Source organism: Canis lupus, chromosome 10 (genome assembly GCF_048164855.1).
Source record: "Canis lupus baileyi chromosome 10, mCanLup2.hap1, whole genome shotgun sequence".
Taxonomy (NCBI): domain Eukaryota; kingdom Metazoa; phylum Chordata; class Mammalia; order Carnivora; family Canidae; genus Canis; species Canis lupus.
The window spans coordinates 3,473,268-3,494,914 of NC_132847.1; the positions used below are offsets into that span (position 1 = coordinate 3,473,268).

Here is a 21,647-nt window from a genome sequence, read left to right on the forward strand (position 1 = left end):
AAACTTTCCAGGGGCCACAGACTTTTTCTTGCTCCTGACACTGAAGACTTCTCTCAGTCGGCTTTTGTGTCTAGAAATTGTACAGAGTCAAGGTTAAGACTTCTTGAGATCAATGCCAGCTCTGCCATGTTAGTTAAGTGATGTCAGGCAAGATGATTAGCCTCTCCCACCATTGCTGACAGCCAGAGTCTCCTTGATCCCTGAAGAGATGCCCAAATCATTGACCTCATTTCCCTACACCCACCCTCCCAGTCCTACCAGTCACTGCCACGCAGACCCCACTCATTATGCAAACCCCTCAGCTGACCCATCTTAAACCCCATCTCAGAACCCCCAAATAGCATTCCTTCTTCAAAACTGCTCTCTAGATAAATCTGTGCTGAATTTCCCTGATAAAAATATGAATTCTATTCATATTTCTTCACACCAGTTTGGCTGTGAAGGGTTTTGAAGGCTTTGCTTCCCATGGTTGGCCAAGGAAGGCCACTGAAAGGGTTTACAGAAGTGAGTGCCATGGATGGATCTGTGGAGTGGACAAAGTCACTGGTGGCTGGGGTGGGAAGTGGCCTGGAGGGGACCAGAAACATTGGTGAGGAACCTGAGGCAAAGCACTAAGAGGAATCTGGTATATCCTCACCTGCAAATATTTATAACTCCATTTTCCCCCTATCACAATGGCTAGAAATGATAACATTAGGCAACAGTGAGCAATGATGTACCTTGGTTGAAGTATATTGCCAAAATAAAGTAGCAATTGAATCTTACATGGTTAAGTTTTTAAGTTTCTGCATTTAAACTTTTCCAATGTTGGAACTTCTTGTTCACTGTGAGGGAAATCAATTGGGAAATACCAAGCTAATTGGATAATTTCCAATATTTATTATGCTCTGGTGAAATTTATATATCAATAGCAATCATGTGTAGCTTAGAAGTTTGAAGCACAAAACCTGATGACTAGCAATAGCTTGTTTAGAGTGCCAGCAAAGCTTACCTCCATGGCTGGTGGGGTTATGGTCCTGCCTTTTCTCATAGAACACCATCAGGCTTGCTAATGTAAGCCCTGATTCTGGGCTCCACGCACACCTCTTTATTTTTTTTTAATTTTTTATTTATTTATGATAGTCACAGAGAGAGAGAGAGAGAGAGAGAGAGGCAGAGACACAGGCAGAGGGAGAAGCAGGCTCCATGCACCAAGAGCCCGACGTGGGATTCGATCCCGGGTCTCCAGGATCGCGCCCTGGGCCAAAGGCAGGCGCCAAACAGCTGCGCCACCCAGGGATCCCCACCCACACCTCTTTAAAGGCACTTAACCAGGGGCTCAGTCTGTTAAGCGCCTGCCTTCAGCTCAGGTTGCAATCCCAGGGTCCTGAAATGGAGCCCCACATCAGGCTCCCTGCTCAGTGCTCTCTCTCAAACAAAATCTTAAAAAAATAATAAAGGCACTTAACCAGCCCCAGCTAGTTCCTGCCTGTGTGTCCAAATCTCTTTCCCTGTCTCAGTCAACTGTGCTTTGTGATTATTGTTGATTAATTCTAGTAAAGCCTGATGCAACCACATGATCATTATAGCTCTCTTTTGTGGTACCCCACCTGTGTCCTCATCCCACAAACTAAAATTATTTTGCTAATTAATGGCTTCATTTTGCAATACTTGCCTTCCATATTTAAGTTCCATAAAAGCAGTATCTAGATGTGTGCATACCCTCTGTGTATGTACTATGCTTGGCAGAAACTATCGAGGGCTATTGTTCTCTAGCTGCTAGCTTTGGCTTTCTGCTTTTGGAATACCTCCAGAAGCGTGCTCCTAGTAATTACTCTCATTTGGCCTGCATCCAGGACCCACCATGGGTTATCAGGCTGTGCCCGCGAGTTATCCAGGACTGACTGTTGTTTGTGAACCCACAGTTCTTATACTCTCAGGTTAGAGGAGCACCCAGACCCTTTATACCTTGCCAACCCAGGGCAGAGGAAATGTCTTTTTGTGGAAGAAGTGAGTATGGAAAACCATGCAACTGGAGACTTGCTGCAATAGCCTCCCATCCATCAATAGTCAGATCAGCCCCACTCCAACATCTGGAGTCAAGCAGTCCTGCAGGGTGAACTAGAATGTGTCCACGAAGGAGAGAACTGAGTGCAGCAGGTAGGCATGTGTGCCTTGGGGCTGCACTGCTTGGGTCAAGTCCTCCAATCATGCATGTTACCAGCTGTGCAACTTCTGAAATGTTTTTTAACCTCTGTGTCCAACTTTCAAGTGGGGATGGGGCAGTCTCATGTAATTGTGAGGACTGAGTTAATACATGCTTACAACAGAACCTGGCCTGAAGGATGTCCTCAAATATTAACTGCTTTCCCCAGCAACTGGGGATACAACTCTTTATATTCCACAGCCTGAACTATGGTTTCTGGAGCCAGGTAGGTTTGGATGCTCATTGTAGGCAGTTAGGGCCATATAAAGACAAAAACACTTGGAAACACTACTTTTGGCCACGACTTAACGATAACCAGGTAACACAAATGCAGCCTGTACCTCTGAGGGCACTGAACTTTTCTCATTTATTTTCAGAAAGACACACTAATGGATTATTCTATGGCAACAATATTTTAAGAATAGTGATGAGTGGTAGACAGGGTGAGGAGGAATATGCCCAACTGACCAAATCCTGGCCCAAGCAGAGAGTGGTCATTAGCACACCAAGAGAAGTTCATGAGTGATGGGAAACAATCAAACCTTGTATATTTTCTTTTCCCTTCACAAACTGGTATAAAAATACTAAAAGTAAAAATATCACCAAAAATATATTTAGCAGAAGTGGAGGTGGGGCCAGAAGCTGGGACCCCTCCCACTGTAGGCTAGAGTAGGGCAGGAGGGTTTTATGGTCCACATGGCCTTGCTGACTAGAAGGAAGGGGAGGGCAAAGTGCAGAGGGGGTAGGAAAGAAGACAGCTGGAGGCAATGCACTTAGAGGAAATTTATGTTTAAGGGAATTAAATTGTTTTCTTAACCAAAGATGCATGCAGTTTCGGACTGTCTTGTTCTGAAACTCTGGGGCTCAGGCACAGTAACTGTGAAGCCCCAGTCTGCTGGGGGTCAAGGTGCCATTCTAAAAGCTGTTGCTGAATATGGAGGAAGGGATGGTCTTGGGTAGACACTGCTGTCAGAGCTAGGCTAACTCAGGTGGCGAGGGAGAACCCAGGTGCCAAATCTATCAGTTGGAGACGGGAAAACCTGATACGAGAGCATTAGAGGAATGTGTAAAGAGAAACTGGGAGCAATTATTTTTCCCCAAGACCTGGCAGTTTCAGGGGTGTGCACAGGAGTCCACAGTGAGGAATTTAGCAAAGTCTAAGTGCTAATCCTCTTCTCCAACCCTTGCCCTGAGTTTGCCCACAGGCTGTTTGATTCCACAGGAGGCCAGGGGAGCTCTGATGTGGGAGATGGGTTCTAGGTCTGCTCCTTTGGCTCCTCTCTCTTCGGTCCCTATGAGGGGGTGGGGAGACTGGCTCATTCATTATCTTGATATGGTGTAGTCATGAGGGTGCTGGAAACTCTGTGCATTGACAGGGCAGGGAGGAGTCCCAGATTGAGGGCCTTTCAGCTGCACTGCTCCTGATGCAGGAACAGCTGCTGGGGCCATCACTGGGATGAAGGAGACTCTCAGAGGGCAGCAGGTCTTGGCCATGGCTCAACTGCAGGTGCCCAAGAAAAACTAGTTAACAATAAACTCAGTCAAGCAGGGTTCCACAGGGATTCAAGGTAAGGGTGATTATTAGGACCAGCCAGGCCATAGGGTTAGTTCTGAAGGCAGTGATCTGTAGCAGTGAGCAGATCTTGAAGTATATTGTGGCATCTGGGGCTGCTAGGCCTGTGAGGCTGTAGGTGAGCATGTGCTGGCCCAGCCTACAAAGGGCTCCCAGTCACCCCCCAAAATGCTGCTCCACCTGCAGCTTCATAGGGAAGAAAGTATGACTGCTGATCACCTCACAGGAGATGCCTGCCCACATTGGTGGCCTTTATTTGATGCAAGCCGAATTTAGAGAACTTAGGGTTCAGAGCTTCTGGAAGCTTCCAACTCTGTGTTCAACCTGGAGTCCACTGATGCCACCAGGATAGACTGTCCTCTTCTGTAACTTGAAGTCGAGGTGCAGTATCTGGGGGGCCAGTGGGCTGCCCAACTTGGACACCTCCACGGACCAAGGACCTGCCACTCCATTTCCCAGAGCAACGGCTGAACTTGCTCTGCCATTTTCATGATGTGGTATGTTCCGGTTTGCAGTACAGCAGGCTCCCCATTCTTTGTGGTGGGGAAGGGGACAGTGCTAGAAGAGGTGGTGTATGTGAAGGCACACACGTTGTTTTATCTCTGATTTCTACTGAGAGCAATGAAGGACCCAAGATGGAAAAGGAACTATACCTGCAGGAACAGAGTATTACTAAAACTTTTGAGCATGGACAGTGCCCTGCCAGAGAACATCATAATGCTTTTGACCACCTCCTGACCCATGGAATGACCCCACAGATAGCTCACCACTCTCAAAATGGCAGTCTTTAAATAGTGGGGTAACACAGAAGGACGAGGGGAAATCCCTACTTTTAAATGCAAAAGCAGAAATTCAAAGCTGTTTATCTGTGAACACAGTTGATACTTTCAGGAAATTGGACACAAAAGGGCAGGGACTAGGATACAGTGGTTCATATTCCGGGGGTGGGGGGTAACAAATATATACTCTAGTGCAATAGGCACAGAGGACAGTCACCCAAGGGAAACAGAATGGGCCAGGGTTTCTGAGAACTGGCTTTGGGGCTCTAACTTCTTGTGTCAGTTGCACATTAGGAAATGGCAAGTCACAGAAGTGGAGGTGGCCTAGAACACCACTAGGTGGTTGCACTGTCACGTCTGAAGCTGATCAGGCCTGACCACTGTGTGTGGGGAAGTACTGCAGAATAACTGGAGGTAATGTCTACACAAACTAAGCCCCTACCTGAAGGTACCATCCCAGTTTCAGAGTTGAGGTGAGGCCCAGAGGAATTGTGTAATTCAAGAAGCTTGATTGACCTCTGCCTCCCGGGGGGGGGGGGGGGTCTAGAGTTCTGAAAGTTGGGTCTGGGTGCTACATCCAGAATCACGGACTGTGTACGAAGCTAGGTCACCACATTCCCCAATGGAAAATGGGGTGATAATAAGTGACACGAGGTCACCGGTTAGGAGGTGCTAAATCAAGAGACCCACTATTCAAATGAGCTGTCCCAGAATACAGGTAAGCAGCCAGTGGACATGTAAGTCGGGGAGATCTGACAAGATGGTTTGAAACAGAAGGTGGGAAACATAATTTAACTCTGGGGCCAATGCATGCGTGACTGCACTTTCCTTATGCTGGGAAAGTGGGTGGGGCGAGAACAAAGGGTTCCATTAAAAGTAGAAACCCTCTTATATAAGAGAAGTGAATGAAATGCTTATAGACCAATTTCTTACTTTTTTTCTTCCTTTGCTTCTTGATCTGATCTTTTACAATTTTACAATCTCTCTTAAGAGTCAAAATGCAAATTTGATCAACTTATTTCTATCTTGCTAATGAAGCTTCATTTTGGTCATGATACTTGATAATTTAGGCTAAATAAATATTACTGCTATTAAATTGAGGCAGTTCTGAACTAGGAGGAATGCATGCCATTCTTAAATTCTCAAACCCATAATACCATGAAGGTTGATTTTCAGTAAATAAAAAGACCATCTTCAGGTAAGCTTTCATGGCTATTTTCTGGAACGAACACTCTTACATTCAATAATGAACATACTTAGTCTCAAAGCTCTGCCATATAAACTATAATCCTATCACTTTTCTCCAATGTGATGTCTCTGATGCTGAATGAGGTTTGCAGTCTGGTTGAAAGCTTTCCCACATTTATTACATTTATAGGGCTTCTCTCCTGTGTGAATCCTCTGATGTTGGGTAAGGTGTGTGCTTCGAATAAAGGCTTTGCCACAGATTTTACATTTATAAGGTTTTTCTCTAGTGTGGATTCTCTTATGTTGAGTGAGGGCTGAATGGTCACTGAAGGCTTTCTCACATATATTACATGTATAAGGTTTCTCCCCAGTATGAATTCTCTGATGTTGGGCTAGGGCTGATTGGTCCCTAAAGGCTTTCTCACACAAACCACATCTGTACGGTTTCTCTCCAGTGTGAATTTTCCGATGTCGAGCAAAGGATGAATTATCCCTGAAAGCTTTCCCACATTCACTACACTTATAAGGTTTCTCTCCAGTATGAATTCTCTGATGTTCAGTAAGAGAAGAGTTCACCCTGAAGGCCTTCCCACATTCGTTACATTCAAAGGGCTTCTCTCCAGTGTGAATTCTTTGATGCTGAAGAAAACTTGTGCTCTGATTAAAGGCTTTCCCACATTCATTACATTTATAGGGCTTCTCTCCACTATGAATATTCTGGTGTTTGGTAAGATGTGCCCTGCACACAAAGGCTTTGTCACATATGTTACATTTAAAAGGCTTCTCTCCAGTGTGTATTCTATGATGGTGGGCAAGGTGTATGTTTCGGATAAAAGCTTTTCCACATAAGTTGCATTCAAAAGGTTTCTCTCCGGTGTGAATTTTCTGGTGGTAAGTAAGTGAGGAACTCACGGAGAAGGCCTTGCCACATTCCTTACATTCATACGGTTTCTCGCCAGTGTGAATTCTTTGGTGATGGATGAGGTGTGTACTCTGATGAAAGGCTTTCCCACACTCTCTACATTCATATCGTTTCTCTTTAATAACAGTTTTCCGATTTGCATTAAGTTTTTCAGTATGGACTTTCTGATGTTTATTAAGGGTTGAACTCTTAGTGAAGACTTTTCCACACTCACTACACTCGAAGGCTTTTTTGCTATATTGAAATCTCTGACTCTGAACAAAAGATGAGCCCACAGTGTAGTGCTTCCCAGGTTCATCTCCTGCCTGGGCGCTGAAGACAGAGGGGGTTTTCTGGTGAGCAAGTGCCACCTGGCCTCCATACTGCCATTTCAATAGGCCATCACATTTCCAGTGACTATCGTCTTGGTCAGGAATATCCACCTTGGGAGTAGATTTCTTACTCACAGGTGTTGTCATCCAGTCTGAAAGACAACAAACATAAACATATCTGTTTTATCTAGTTGGGGTAAGAAGATGAGCCTGTGTATAATGCTACCAAAGAGGCTACGGTTTTGAAGGCTTCCTGAAGTGATGATCAGAAAGGAAAGGGAAGAGAGGTGAACAGAGGATGTGGCAGGAAGGGGTTGACTTAATGTAAAATGTATGCAGCAGGATAGCTTGGGAGCTTGAGTAAAGAAGCCACAGGCCTAGGTTGGGATCCTGAGTACAATATTTTCTTTGTGATTACAGAGAAGTTGCCGGACTTTCTAAGCCTCCAAAGCCTACACAGACCCTACTATACTAATAGATTAGAAAAAAGGTACCTTGTCTATTTTAGTGGTATGGTCTTTAAAATAACCTAGATGTGTCCTCAAGAAACCAGGGAAACTAGTGGTTAGCACTTGGTAGAAAAGTAATTCAACTCCCATAACTACTAAAAGCAACATTTTTATGTTTTATAGACTCATTTTAGCATTCAGATGGGTAGTAAAAAAGCCACTATGAAGGATGCATAAAACACTCATATCTACTAATAAAATGAGGACCTCCTACTACTGGTAAGGAAGTAAAGTCTTTAAACCTCTATGAATAATGTAACATCTATATGAGGAAAACACACCTCAAGGATGTATATGTGAAGGCGGAAAATGAGAAACATAGCAGCCAATCTGCCTGGATATACCCAATATATCTTAGAGGGTGAGGCCCTGGCCCCGGGCTGTATACCAGTCGCCAGACATGGGACTCTGCAACTGGGCTAAGAGCCATGGTCCCGTGTGTTACCTGACAGAATGCTTTCTCTTCCCATAGACACATTCTGTACTTTCTCAACAATTGTCTCATTTGGTTTCATAGTACAGGCATACCTCAGAGATACTGCAGGTTTAGTTCCAGACTGCTGCAATAAAGTGAATATTGCAACAAAGTGAGTCAAATTATTTTTTGGATTTCCCAGAGCATGTAAAAGTAATGTTTATACTACACTGTACTATTAAGTAGCATAGCATTATGTCTAGAAAAACAGTGTATATACCACAATTAAAAAGTACTTTATTGCTAAAAGATGCTAACCAGCCTCTAAGCTTTCAGTGAAACCTTTTGGCTGGTGGAGGGTCTTGCCTCAGTGTTGATGGCTGCTGAATGATGGCTGCTGAAGGTTGGGGTGACTGTGACAATTTCTTCAAATAAGATAACAATGAAGTTTACTGTATTGATAGACATTTCCCTTTCATGCATGATTTCTCTGTAGCATGTGATTCTGTTTGACAGGATTTTACCCACAGTAGAACTTCATTCAAAATTAGAGTCAATCTCTCAAACTCTGACACAGCTTTATCAACTAACTTTATGTCATATTCTAAATCCTGTGTTGTTATGTCAACAACCTTCACAGCATCCTCACCAGGAGTAGATTCCATCTCAAGAAACCACAGTCTTTGCTCATCTTAAGAAGCAGCTCATTTGTTCCAGTTGTCTCATAAGCTTGCAGCAATTTGGTCATGTCTTAAGGGTCCACTTCTAATGCTAGTTCTCTTGCTCTTTCTACCACATCTGCAGTGATTTCCTCCACTGAAGTCTTGAACCCCTCTCCAAGTCATCAATGGGGTTGGAATCAACTTCCAAACTCCTATTAAAATTGGTATTTTGATCTCTGACCATAAATTATGAATGTTCTTAATGGCATCTAGAATAGTGAATCCTTTCCAGAGGTTTTCAACTTTATTGCCAGAATTACCAAAATGTGACACAGAGACACAAAGTGAGCCAACACTGTCAGAAAAACGGCACCAACAGACTTGCTTGATGCAAGGTTGCCACGAATCTTCAGTTTGTAAAAAATGCATATCTGCACATAGCACAACAGAATGAAGTATGTCAGTATTAACAAGCAGAGTTCTAGACTGTATACTAGTTTTTCTTACATATTTGTGAATGCCTGCCTTTTACATTAAGTCTATTTAAGGCCTTGTATTAAGAAATGAAATAAGAGCTAGATACCAGAATATAAAGATTTCCCTCATTGATCTTCCACATGAAGGGCAAAGATTACTGGAAAATCCTATCAAGAACAAGCCTCCCTCATAACTTTTTCCCCCCTATACACTCCAGAAAAACTACAAAGAGCTATAATCAATAAAATTAAACTAACAAACCTCTTTACTTATCTGGAAAAGAAAGTTGATCTTCCACGTGAAGGGCAAAGATTACTGGAAAATCCTATCAAGAACAAGCCTCCCTCATAACTTTTTTCCCCCTATACACTCCAGAAAAACTACAAAGAGCTATAATCAATAAAACTAAACTAACAAACCTCTTTACTTATCTGGAAAAGAAAGTTAAACAGGTGCATTTTAAGGGTAAAATCCTGGTGAACTCAAATAATGTTGCTCAAAACAAAGAATGGTCAGTTAAACACCAGGATTGCCAAATCTTAACACCTTAAGGCTGACTGTCACTTCTGGACCTGATAAAGTAGGCTCTGGCTGACATTCCTGCAGAAAACAACTGGAAAATCTTAATTGATAAACAAAAATTCTGTCTAAAGGCATCAGATGTCACTTGAAGCCAACCTGATAATCTAATATTTGAAAGAGAAGGGAAATACAGAAAGGCAATCCCAATACTTACTTTTTTTTTTCCTTATAGAATTTGCTGAATTCTAAAACTTCACAGGGCAAGAGACCAAAGCTAAGCACAATTTCAAAATTTTCTAGTCTTAAGAAAATATGGAGCTAAAAACTGAGATCAGGATCTTCCAAAGAAGGAGGTAGTCATCTTAGTACACATGTAAAGCTCTCAGTAGGCATTCCTGGAGGGCTACAACCTACTAGCATGGACAAACAAGAGATAGGCAAAGCTTTATAAACACCATAACCCTATCTCCCGCTAACATTTCTTTGGCTAGATTAAGGTGGTTCCCTTGCATTCTAGCTATCCGCCAGAAGAAAAGGCAAATCTTCTCTGGAGGCATATAACATCACCCAGAGCTTCTTCACTTCTTTAAATACAGTATCAGGGATTTAATAAAAATGTACCAAGAGTACTAAGAAATTAAGTTAAGAGGAAAAACGGAAAATAGACAAAGACCCACAGAACTCAGATACCAAAGTTATCAGACATGGATTTTAAGATAAGTGTGATTAATATGTTCAATAAAACAAATAAAAATGAGAATTTCAACAGATTATTGGAACCAATGAATCAAGTGAAAATTCTAGAAAGAATACAATGAAGAATATATAAAGAATATACTAATTGAAATTAAGAACTGAACAGATAGATTTAATAGTATATTGGACATGGCAGAAGGCAGCAATAGTGCCCTGGAAAAACACATAAGCAGAAAACATCTGGTAAGACTTGCTGAAAAAAATTAAAAAGGAGACATAGAAGACATGATGAAAAGACTGAACATATATGTGATGAGTTCCGGGATGGAGGAAGGAAACAAATAAGACAAAAATGCTATTTGAAAAAAAATAAAGGCTGAAAAATGAATTTGAGAAGCACTAGAGATTTCAAGCAGGAGAAATACAAAGAAAATCCACCTAAGCACAAAACTACTGAAAACCTAAGTTTATCTTGACAGCTGCTTGAGAGGAAAAAAAATGCATTACTTTTAAAGACTGACAGCTGTCTTTTCAACAAAAACAATGGAAACCAGAGGACAACAAAATAACATTGAAAGTGTTGAAAAGAACATAATTGCCAAATAGAATTCAACAGAAAGAAAATATCCTTAAAAAGTGAATACGAAATTGGCAGTTCTATACAAATAGAAACTGTGTCACCAACAGACCTATATTTAAAAAGAAAAAAACAATGATAAGAATGGTCTAGGCATAAGAAAACCCCAGGTGGAAACATGGAAATGTAAGAAGGAATGAAAAACAAAAGGAAAAGAGAATATGTGAATACATTTAAGTATTATTGCACACAATAATTAGGTCTTGGGAGGTTGAAATATTTATGTAAGGAAATACATAGAAAACATAACATGAAAGGTAGAAGAAAATGGAGTTAATATTTTAAGGTACTAGCAATAAAGTCTAATAGTTACAGAAGATATATTAACAAGCAATAAAGGATGAAAATAAAGCAAGAGAAGGAAAAATGGAAGACAAAAGATAATTTAAAGTAGGTGAGTAAAACAGAAAATAAATACTAAGATAACAGACATCCGATCTAGTTACTATATATTAGTAACTGGTTTAAATATCTGATTAAAAACTAAGATTGGGAGTGCCTGGGTGGCTCAGCGGTTGAACATCTGTCTTTGGCTCAGGGCATGATCCCGGGGTCCCGGGATTAAGTCCCACATCAGGCCCCTTGCTCGGTGGGGAGCCTGCTTCTCCCTCTGCCTGTGTCTCTGCCTCTCTCTCTGTGCCTCTCATGAATAAATAAATAAAATCTTTAAAAAAAAACTAAGATTGTAAGACTAGATTTTTAAAAATCCAACTAAATGTTTATTAGAAGAGAAATATCAAAATACAGACATAGAAACATAGAAAAGGATTTATCATTCAAGCACTAACCACAAGAAAGCTGGTGTATGTATCAGACAAACTTTACAATCTAAGAAAAATAGACTTTCAGATATTTCGTATTGACAGAAGGGATATTTCTCCAGGAACATATAACAAATCTACATTTGTACATAACTTCACAATGTATGAAGTAGAAGCTGAGAAAATGAAGAGCAAAAACAGAGAAATCTTAACAATCCTAGTAAGATAACTCAGTAACTCAGAAATGAAATCTTAAAGAACAGGGATGATCTTAACAATCTGATAAACAAATCTGACTCAATAAATAGGCTTGAAAACTGCATACTCAACAATGACAAAGTACATATTATTAGTGCATACAAAACATTTACCTAAACTGATGTCATATTGAGCTGTAAATGATACATTTCACATGACTCCGAGCATTCAGAATATGTTCTCTGAACTCAGTGGAATTAAGCTGGAAATGAACACCAAAATACCAAAAAGATACTGAAAAAATCCACAGATATTTCTAAATTAAACAACACATTTCTAAATAACTGATAGATGAAAGAAATCACAAAATTAGAAATAATTTAAATGATAAAAATATGAAATGAAACTGATAGGATGCAGGTACAGCCATTTGTAGAAGGAAATGTGTATCTTAAGAAATTAGAAAAATAGTAAATGAAACACAAAGGAAAGAAAGAACCTTTCTTATTATAATAACTCAATAAAAATTGACAGACTTCTAGCCAGACTAATCAAGAACAGAAAGAAGGCATATATCACTAATATCAATAATGATAAAGATGACATCAGGATTGATTCCAGAGACTTATAAAACAATAATGTAATGAGGAAACTCTATGCTAATAAATTTAGCCATTTAGACAAATGGCTCAAATTCCTAGAAAGGTAAAAAAAAATCTTTTTTGAATGGTCCTACAGCTAGTAAATAAACTGAATCTTCAATTTAAAACCTTCTCATAGGAAAAAATAAAAAATAATAATAATAAAACCTTCTCATAGGGGCACCTAGAGGCTCAGTAGGGTAAGTAGCAGACTTGATTTTGGCTCAGGTCATGATCTTCGGGTCATGGGATCGAGCCCTACATCGGGCTCTTTGCTCAGTGGGGAGTCTGCTTGAGGATTTTCTCTCTCTCTCCCCCTCTTACTCCCTACACCTGCACTTATGCACATACTCTCTCAAATAAATAAATATATAAATCTTAAAAAAATAAAAATAAAACCTTCTCACAATGAAATTGCCAGCCAGAGATGGCTTCACTAGTAAATCTGTCTAAACATTTAGGAAAAAAAATAACACCAATATTACACAAACTCTTTCAGAGAACAGAAGAGAATAAACATTTTTAATTGGTTTTATGAAGTTAGTATAACCTGCCAGAAATCTGATGAGGATAATTAAAAAAAAAAAAAAATCACAGGCCATTCTTTCTCATAAACACAGATGTAAAATTCCTAAAAGAAATATTCAGCAAAAGGAATATAAAAAAGTGAATAAAAAAGGATAATGGATCAAAAATAAGTTGAAATTCAACATTATTTTCACATTTCAATCACTCAATGTCATTCACTACATTAACAAAATACAGGGGAAAAATAACATCATTCTTTCAATAGATGCTGAAAAGGCACATGATCCAATTCAATACCCAGTCATGATAAAAACTCATAAAGTAGGAGTAGAACATAACGTCCTTAATCTGCTAGAGTACCTACAAAAAACCTACACAAAACATCACAGTTAATTGTAAAATATTGAAAACATTCCCCTGAGACTGCAATGAGAAAAAGTCTGTTATCACAATTTGTTTTCATTTTTTAAAAATTTATGTAAGTAATCTCTACACCTAATGTGGGGCTCAAATACATGACCCTGAGATCAAGAGACACATATTCTTTGACTGAAGCAGCCAGGCACCCCATTATTACAATTCATATTTATTGTTGTACTGGAGTCTTAATCAGTACAAGGTAAAGAAAGAATAAAAATATTATTCTCAGATAATACGATTATATTTGTATAAAACAACAAAATATTCTACAATATGGTTGGCATTCATAAGGAAATTTAGTAAAGCTGCTGGACATAAGATCAATATATAAAAACCAACAGTCTATCTGTATACCAGTAACAAATAATTGGAAAACAAAACTTTCAAAAGACATTTATAATTGTAATCAAAAGCAAAAAATACTCAGAAATAAATACAATGAAAGATGTGTAAGAACTATATATGTAAAACAACAAAAAATTTAAGAGAAATCATAAAGAAAACCTAAATAAATATAGGAATAGAACATGTTCACAGAATGGAATATTACCAATTCTCCCCACTTAAGCTACAGACTCAGACCAATTCTTATTAAAATCCCAGCAGGAATTTTGTGGAAACTGCAAAGTCAATTCAAAAATTCTAAAAGCAAAGAAAAAAACAAAGCTGGAGGACTTACATCATTATGTTAGAGTAATTGAAACAGTACTGTATTAGACAAAAAGAATGAGACAGAATAGAGTCTAGAAACAGACCTATATACCAATAGACCAATGCAAGAGATTATAGAATCCAGAATCAGATTCATGCACATGTAGTCGCCACATGTATGGCAAAGGAGATAGTGCAATACTGGGGGAGAAAGACAGTCTTTTCAGTAAACCATCCTGGGTCATCTGGATATCCATATAAAAAACAATGAACAATATATTTTCCATGTTGATTTCAATTTTTTAAAAAATTTATTTATGATAGTCACAGAGAGAGAGAGAGAGAGAGAGAGGCAGACATAGGCAGGGGGAGAAGTAGGCTCCATGCACCGGGAGCCCGACGTGGGATTTGATCCTGGGTCTCCAGGATCGCGCCCTGGGCCAAAGGCAGGTGCCAAACCGCTGCGCCACCCAGGGATCCCCTCCATGTTGATTTCAGACTGAAGTATGAAAGACAAAAGAATAAAGCTGCTACAGGTAAACAAAGATCTCCAAAGCCTTAAAGGACACAAAATGCATTAACCACAAGGAGCAAACACAAAACCACAAAAACTCACACCTTGATTAATTGGACTATCTTAAAAATGTAGAACTTGTTTATCAAATTATTATTCAAAGTGGGAAACAACATTTGCAATACACACACACACACACACACACACACGACATTTGAAGATTCAAATCATAAATTTGCAACCCTGGGATCCCTAGGTGGCACAGCGGTTTGGCGCCTGCCTTTGGCCCAGGGCACGATCCTGGAGACCCGGGATTGAATCCCACGTCAGGTTCCCGGTGCATGAAGCCTGCTTCTCCCTCTGCCTGTGTCTCTGCCTCTCTCTCTCTCTCTCTCTGTGACTATCATAAATAAATAAAAATTATAAATAAATAAATAAATAAATAAATAAATAAATAAATAAGCAACCCTATCAATCAATAAAAAAAAATCAATAAGAAAAGAATAGACAACTATATAGAAAATAAGAAAAAAACTTATAGGTGCTTTACAAAAGAGGATATTAGGGGTGCCCGGGTGGTGCAGTTGGTTAGCCTCTGACATTTGGTTTGATTCAGGTCATGATCTCAGGGTTTTGAGATTACGCACCGAGTCAGGCCAACCACTCAGCACAGAGTTATCTTGAGATTCTCTCCCCTTCTCCCTTTGCCCTTCCCGCTTGTGCTCTCTCTCTAAAATAAATAAGTAAATCTTCAAAAAAAAAGAGGATAGTAAAAATTAAAAACAAAGATGATCAATTTCATCAGTCATAAGTTGAAATACAATCAGATATTCCATAAATCCTCTAAAGTGGTAGAAAAAAATTTTAAATGGTAAAAGTAGGTCTACAGGAGGATATGAAACTCTCACATACTGCTGGTTGATGAATGGACTGGTATACCCACTTTGATAAACTACTTCGCAGTCTTGACTAAAGCTTGCCTACTCATGAACACAGTACTCCTAGCCATGTACCCAAGAGAAATGTACACGTATATTCTCTAAAAGATGTAAAGGAATGTTCAAAGCAGTACACTTCATCATAAAAGCTCCAAGCTAGAAATGAATCAAATGTCTAGCAACAGTACAAAGTAGAAATGGGGGCAGCTCTGGTGGCTTAGCGGTTTAGCGTCACCGTCAGCCCAGGGCGTGATCCTGGAGTCCTGGGATCAAGTCCCGCATTGGGCTCCCTGCATGGAGCCTGCTTCTCCCTCTGCCTGTGTCTCTGCCTCCCTCTCTCTCTGTGTGTCTCTCATGAATAAATAAATAAAATCTTTAAAAAAAAAAAAAAAAGTAGAAATGCCAGTAGGTTTACAGAGTGAAATATATCAGTGAGAATGAACCAACTCTTGCTATACATGGATGAATCTCAAACATACCATTGAAGGAAAGAAGCCAGACACAGAAGAATACTGTAGGATTCCATTTACATAAACTTCAAAAACAGGCAAGAACAAAGCTACATTCAGGGTAATAGTTATCTTTAGAACAAAAGAAATAGAGGGGATGGGAGGTTTCTGACACGCTGGTAACATTCTATTTCTTGTTATAGGTGCCAGTTATATGGTATTTACACTGCAAAACTTTGTTGAGTTTTACACTTCTAATTTGTGTGTTTTTCTGGGCTAGTAGTACTACAAAACATTTTTACTTAAAAAAATCTGGCCGATGGCTTTCAAAAATGATACTGTGGCTCAATGAAAATAACCAATTGTTGGCTTTCTTTTCTAGCAGCTGCTGGATAATTCTATTAAAGCCTTTTCTTGATTGTGATCATAAAAACACATTATCTACATTAAAGAAAATATCTGTCTTCTTAATGTTTAGTGTTATAGGAGAACACTCATCCAATCAAGAGGGGAGTCAAATGCAGGTTTTCCCACATTGAAGATGAACTGAGGTTGGGAGGACTGGACCCCCACTGAAGATCTGAGCATACAGCATCTGCTCTTACCAGGGCCCAGGTCTCTTCAGGGTGGGCTCAATTAAGAAGTAATACCCCTGGCTGCATTGTCTCACATTAAAAAAAAAAAAAAAAACAAAGTATGGTTTTAACCTATATAACTCTAGGGTTTCATACAAGACATGCAAGCAGTATGATCCAAGTCCCCTTTACAATGTACTCAAAAGGTCATCCCTGGGGAGGGACCAGAAACTAATCGGGTTTAACTTCTAAATCACAAGAAGTTTCAGGAACTGGCATCATCAGATACATCAGGAAGTGGGGAATGGATGATGGAGCATTGGTCAGTTTGCAAAGCTTTTAGGCCTCCACGACCCTTCCCCAACTCGGAGGAGCTCAGGGATTTTCCTCTTCCTCTCTCCCTCTCAGAGAGAGTAAATCAAAGGTGCTCCAGACCGAAGAAGACACCAGGGCAGCGGGCAGCAGGAGAGCCATGTTAAAGACTCAAGCCCCACTTACCCACATAGAGTTCCTTTTGGAAAGAAAAAGGACTCCTACTGTTTACCTGGGCAGACAATCGGGGACTACCAGATAGCTGAGGAAAGCTTCTAACTGGAAAGAGATACCAACAGAATCAAAAAGAAAATTTGAGACCACAGAGCTTTCAAAGGGAGAAGAAAAATGTTTTTGTAAGTCATTTCTCTTTCAAGGTAGAAACCTTAACTATAAAATGTGAATAAGAACTTATAAATAAAGTAATATCCTGAGGAACAAGAGTCCTTGGAAATTAAAAATGATGGCAGAATTTGAAAACTCTGAGAATTCCTCTGAGAATTCCCACTGTAAAACATTTAGAAAATTAGGGGAAAAAAAGAGAGAGAAAGCAACAACTTTCTGGGTAACTGACAAATGACAGGGAAAGATGGGAGATCCCTGGAGGAAAGCAAACAGACAAGGGATTCAGTCCCTAGGGACCGTGTCCAGGTCACAGCACAAGGACCAACAGAGCCCAGGAGGCTCCGTGAACTGAGGTTGACAGGACTCAGGGTTTGGGAAGGCTGAGGCAGCTATAATTTGTGGACCACTGAAGAGAAGCTGTGAAGCTGAATTTGCAGTTTAATACCTTCCCATGAGGAAAATTCTTGGCCCGGAAACTGTCACTGGGTTGACCAAGCACTTTATGAAGAAATAATACTAATTCTATACAAATTTTCCCAAAAATGAGAAGGGGAACCGTCCAAATTCATCTTTTGAGGCTAACATTACTCTGATACCAAAACCAAAGATATTACGAGGAACAGATCAGACTAACATAGCCCTCATGTACACAGATGGAATAATTCTCAACAAAATGTTAGCAAATCTAATCCAGGAATATTCTAGAAACAGTAAATCAAAACGAAGTTGGGTTTTTTCCAGAAGTGCAAATTTGACTTGATATTTTAAAACCAATCAATGTAATTGATCAACCACTGCAGCACCTTAAGGATTTGGAAAAGCACTTGAGAAAACTGCAACATCCAGTCACAATAAATCCCTCATCAGATGTTTAAAGTTACTGATGAAGGGCATCTACAAAGTAATCCATGCCCGACATACTGGATTGTGAAAGACAGGCAGCATTGCCCCTAGGACTGGGAGCAAAGAGGGACAGGCCCTCCCACAGCTGCTGTTCTGATGCTCAGCTGCATGGTGCCAGAGTCCTACCCTGGCCGGTAAGCAACACCTGGACCTCACGTTCTCTGCAAACACTTTCCCGGTTTAAATACACAACTAGAATACAACCTGGGATTTCTGCTTTTTGGGCACATGCCTTAGTGAAAACATAGGTCCACAAAGAGCATCTGAACTAAGATATATCCACACGATGCCTTGTACTGGAATGTTCATAGCAGCTTTAGCCAAAACCTGAAAATAGCCCAAGTGCTCCATAAAGATAGTTGAACAAATAGGGCTATCTCCATAGGGCAGGATGCTAATTTGGCAATAACAAAAAACTTCTGACACGTGAAACGGCAAGGAGGCGTCTCAAAGATGCTGTGCCAAGTGATAGAAGTCAGTCACAGAAAGGTATGTGCTGTGTGGTTCTGTTCCTATAAAATCTGGGTTGCCTGGTGCTAGGGGTGGGGCCAGGGACTGACTACAAAGAGGTCTAAGGGAACTCTTAGGTTAGGGATAACAGAAACATCATTATTTGGAAGCAAATACATCAAATAGTCAGCGAAAAGTGGCTACCTCTCCAGAAGGGAGAACAGGGAAAAGGGAGGACAATGAGGTCACTCTTTTTTTTTTTTTTGTAATAAACAAAGTAGTTTCACGAAATGCATGTATCACTGTGGTAAAACTTAATACTCAATAAAAAAGAACAGAATAAACTCCAAAACCAATAAAGGAAAGAAATGAAGTGTAAAAAAAAAAAAAGTCAATGAACTAGATCAAGATAAAATAAAAAGGATCAGCAGAGTCAAACATTCATTAAAAAGTCTATTAAAGGGGTGCCTGGAGTTAAGTAGCCAACTCTTATCTCAGGGTTGTGAGTTCAAGTCCCTTGTTAGGCTACTTAAAAAGAAAGTCTATTGAAAAGCAAATCTCTGGGACGCCTAGATGGCTGTCAGTTAAGCATCTACCTTTGGCTCTGGTCATGATCTCAGGATCCTGGGATCAAGCCCAATAGCAGAGTTATCTGCTCAGCAGGGAGTCTGCTTCTCCCTCTCCCTCTGTGCTCTCTCTTTTATAAATAAATAAAATCTTTTTTTAAATAAATAAAATCTTAAAAAAAAAAAGACCAAACCCCTGATAAAGTTTTACAAAAAAAAAAAAAAAGACAAAAGCTAACCATTAGAAATTCATGCTTCTATTCAATAAATACATGTTGGGCCCCAGTGTGCTGAGGATACAGGACAAGGAGGACCAAGTCCTTCCCTCACGGATCAAAGGGTAGAAAGGATCATTTCAACATGACACAGCATGAAGATAAAAATCATAAAAGCAAAAGACTGACAGATTTTATTTCATTAATTAAGAACTTCCATTAGTGGGACACCTGGGTGGCTCATCGGTTGAGTATCCGCCTTCAGCTCAGGTTGTGATCCCGGAGTGCCAGGATTGAGTCCCACATAGGCCTCCCTGCAAGGGGCCTGTTTCTCCCTCTACCTATGTCTCTGCCTCTCTCTTTCTTTTTTTTTTTTTTTAAATTTTTATTTATTTACGATAGTCACACACGCAGAGAGAGAGAGAGAGAGAGAGAGAGAGAGGCAGAGACATAGGCAGAGGGAGAAGCAGGCTCTACGCACCGGGAGCCCGACGTGGGATTCAATCCTGGGTCTCCAGGATCGTGCCCTGAGCCAAAGGCAGGAGCTAAACCGCTGCACCACCCAGGGATCCCTGCCTCTCTCTTTCTGTGTCTCTCATGAATAAATAAATAAAATCTTAAAAAAAAAAAAAAAGAACTTCCATTAGTAAAGAAAGAGAGAAGATAAACTTGGGAGTGACACACATATTACCTGATAAAATAACTTGATTCCTGGATACATAGGACTCTTTATAAAGGAATAAGAGAAAGATAAACTGTAATAGAAAAATGGGCAATGAATATGAACACGGAAGTCCCAGAACACAAATTATCAATACACGAGAAGATGTTCAAGTTCATTACTAACAAGGAAATATAAATTAAAACCACAGTGAGATACCATTTCACAGAAATGGGACTGGGAGAATTTTTAAAAGTCTAAGAGTTCCCAATTTGGGCAAGAATGTAAAGTAACAAGAACCTGCACTGACTATTGGTATAATTTGGAACAATTAATTGGTAATCTGGGAAAATCCAGTGGAGCTGACACAGCATATACCCTATAGCTATGAATACACTCAAAAATACTCCCAAAGAAGGTCCATGTATATGAGGAAACATGTATAAGAATATTAAGTCAGAGTTATTCGAAACAGCAAAGTCTGGAAACATCCTACAGATCTACCAGCAACAGAACAGATAAAGTAAGGTATCACCACTGAGGAAGTGTCAAACTGCAGAGCTACACTTCTCAATGAGGGTTTAAAACATACAACTTGTGGAAAGGCATCTACAGTACAATACATATATCAGACTTTGAAGTTTGCAAAACTGAACATGATTGCTCAGAGCTATGGATGTGGTAAAACCATGTAGAGCATCGTGGGGCTGCTGGTGTAAAATTTAAGCTGGTGGCTTTGGCTGGCATTGAAAGGAGGCAGGAGCAGTGAAGCAGGGCGCAACGGACTCCACAGGTGCCCCTATGTTTTGTTTCTTCAGCTGGACAGTGGGTATGGGTGCTGTTTCCTTAACTCTGCAAACCATCAGAAAATACCATATATTCTCTTCTGTATACAGAACATACAGGCATCAATATATGTTTATTTTAAAGTAAACCAAGGATGGACACCTGGGTGGCTCTGTGGTTGAGCATCTGCCTTCAGCTCAGGTTGTGATCCCAGGGTTGTGGGACTGAGTTCCACATCAGGCTCCCTGAAGGGAGCCTACTTCTCCCTCTGCCTATGTCTCTGCTTCTCTTCCTGTGTCTCTCATGAATAGATAAATAAAATCTTTAAAAAAAAGTACAAGGAAATGACTACAAGTGTAGAAATAAAATTACAATTAATAGTAAATGAGAGCTGGTTCTCTGAAAAAAATTCCCAACAAATTTAAGAGGGAGACAAAAAAGCAGATACAATTGGAAATGAGCAAGAGGACACAACATAAAGTGTTAAAACTGTAGATGAATGCTATGCCCAGTTGCAAATGAATACACTTCATGGCAAAAAAACAAAAATCAAAAAGCCAAACCCAAAATCCAACAGTTTAAAGCTAATTGGTAAAATGTATAACCGATGTAACAGAAAGAAACCTCAGCAGGTTAATAAACATGGATGAAATGTAAAAAGTTATTAGCACATGACTCAGAATAAGAGACCAGGTGGTTTTCTGTAGGTTTACTGAGTAAACGATTTTCTAGGTGATTGAAGCTATTTTGGAGGAGGAGAGAAAATGAATTTTGAGGGTCAGAGGAGTTTCATTGCTGGCTATACCCCAATCCTGACTTGCCAGGAGATAGCAACATTAAATCTGTCCAGATGAGCTA

The 21,647-nt window shown here is 39.9% G+C and overlaps 1 protein-coding gene across 3 annotated transcripts in view; it reads right to left on the bottom strand.

The window, feature by feature from the left end:
- Positions 1-2,523: 2,523 nt before the first annotated feature.
- ZNF454 (zinc finger protein 454) overlaps positions 2,524-21,647 on the bottom strand; it is a 57,567-nt gene continuing 38,443 nt past the window's right edge. For all 3 annotated transcript variants that reach the window (XM_072840541.1, XM_072840539.1, XM_072840542.1), the window contains one exon: positions 2,524-7,110. In XM_072840541.1, the coding sequence (XP_072696642.1) occupies positions 5,831-7,110 (1,280 nt within the window). In that variant the 3' untranslated portion in view covers positions 2,524-5,830. The remainder of the gene's footprint in view (positions 7,111-21,647) is intronic.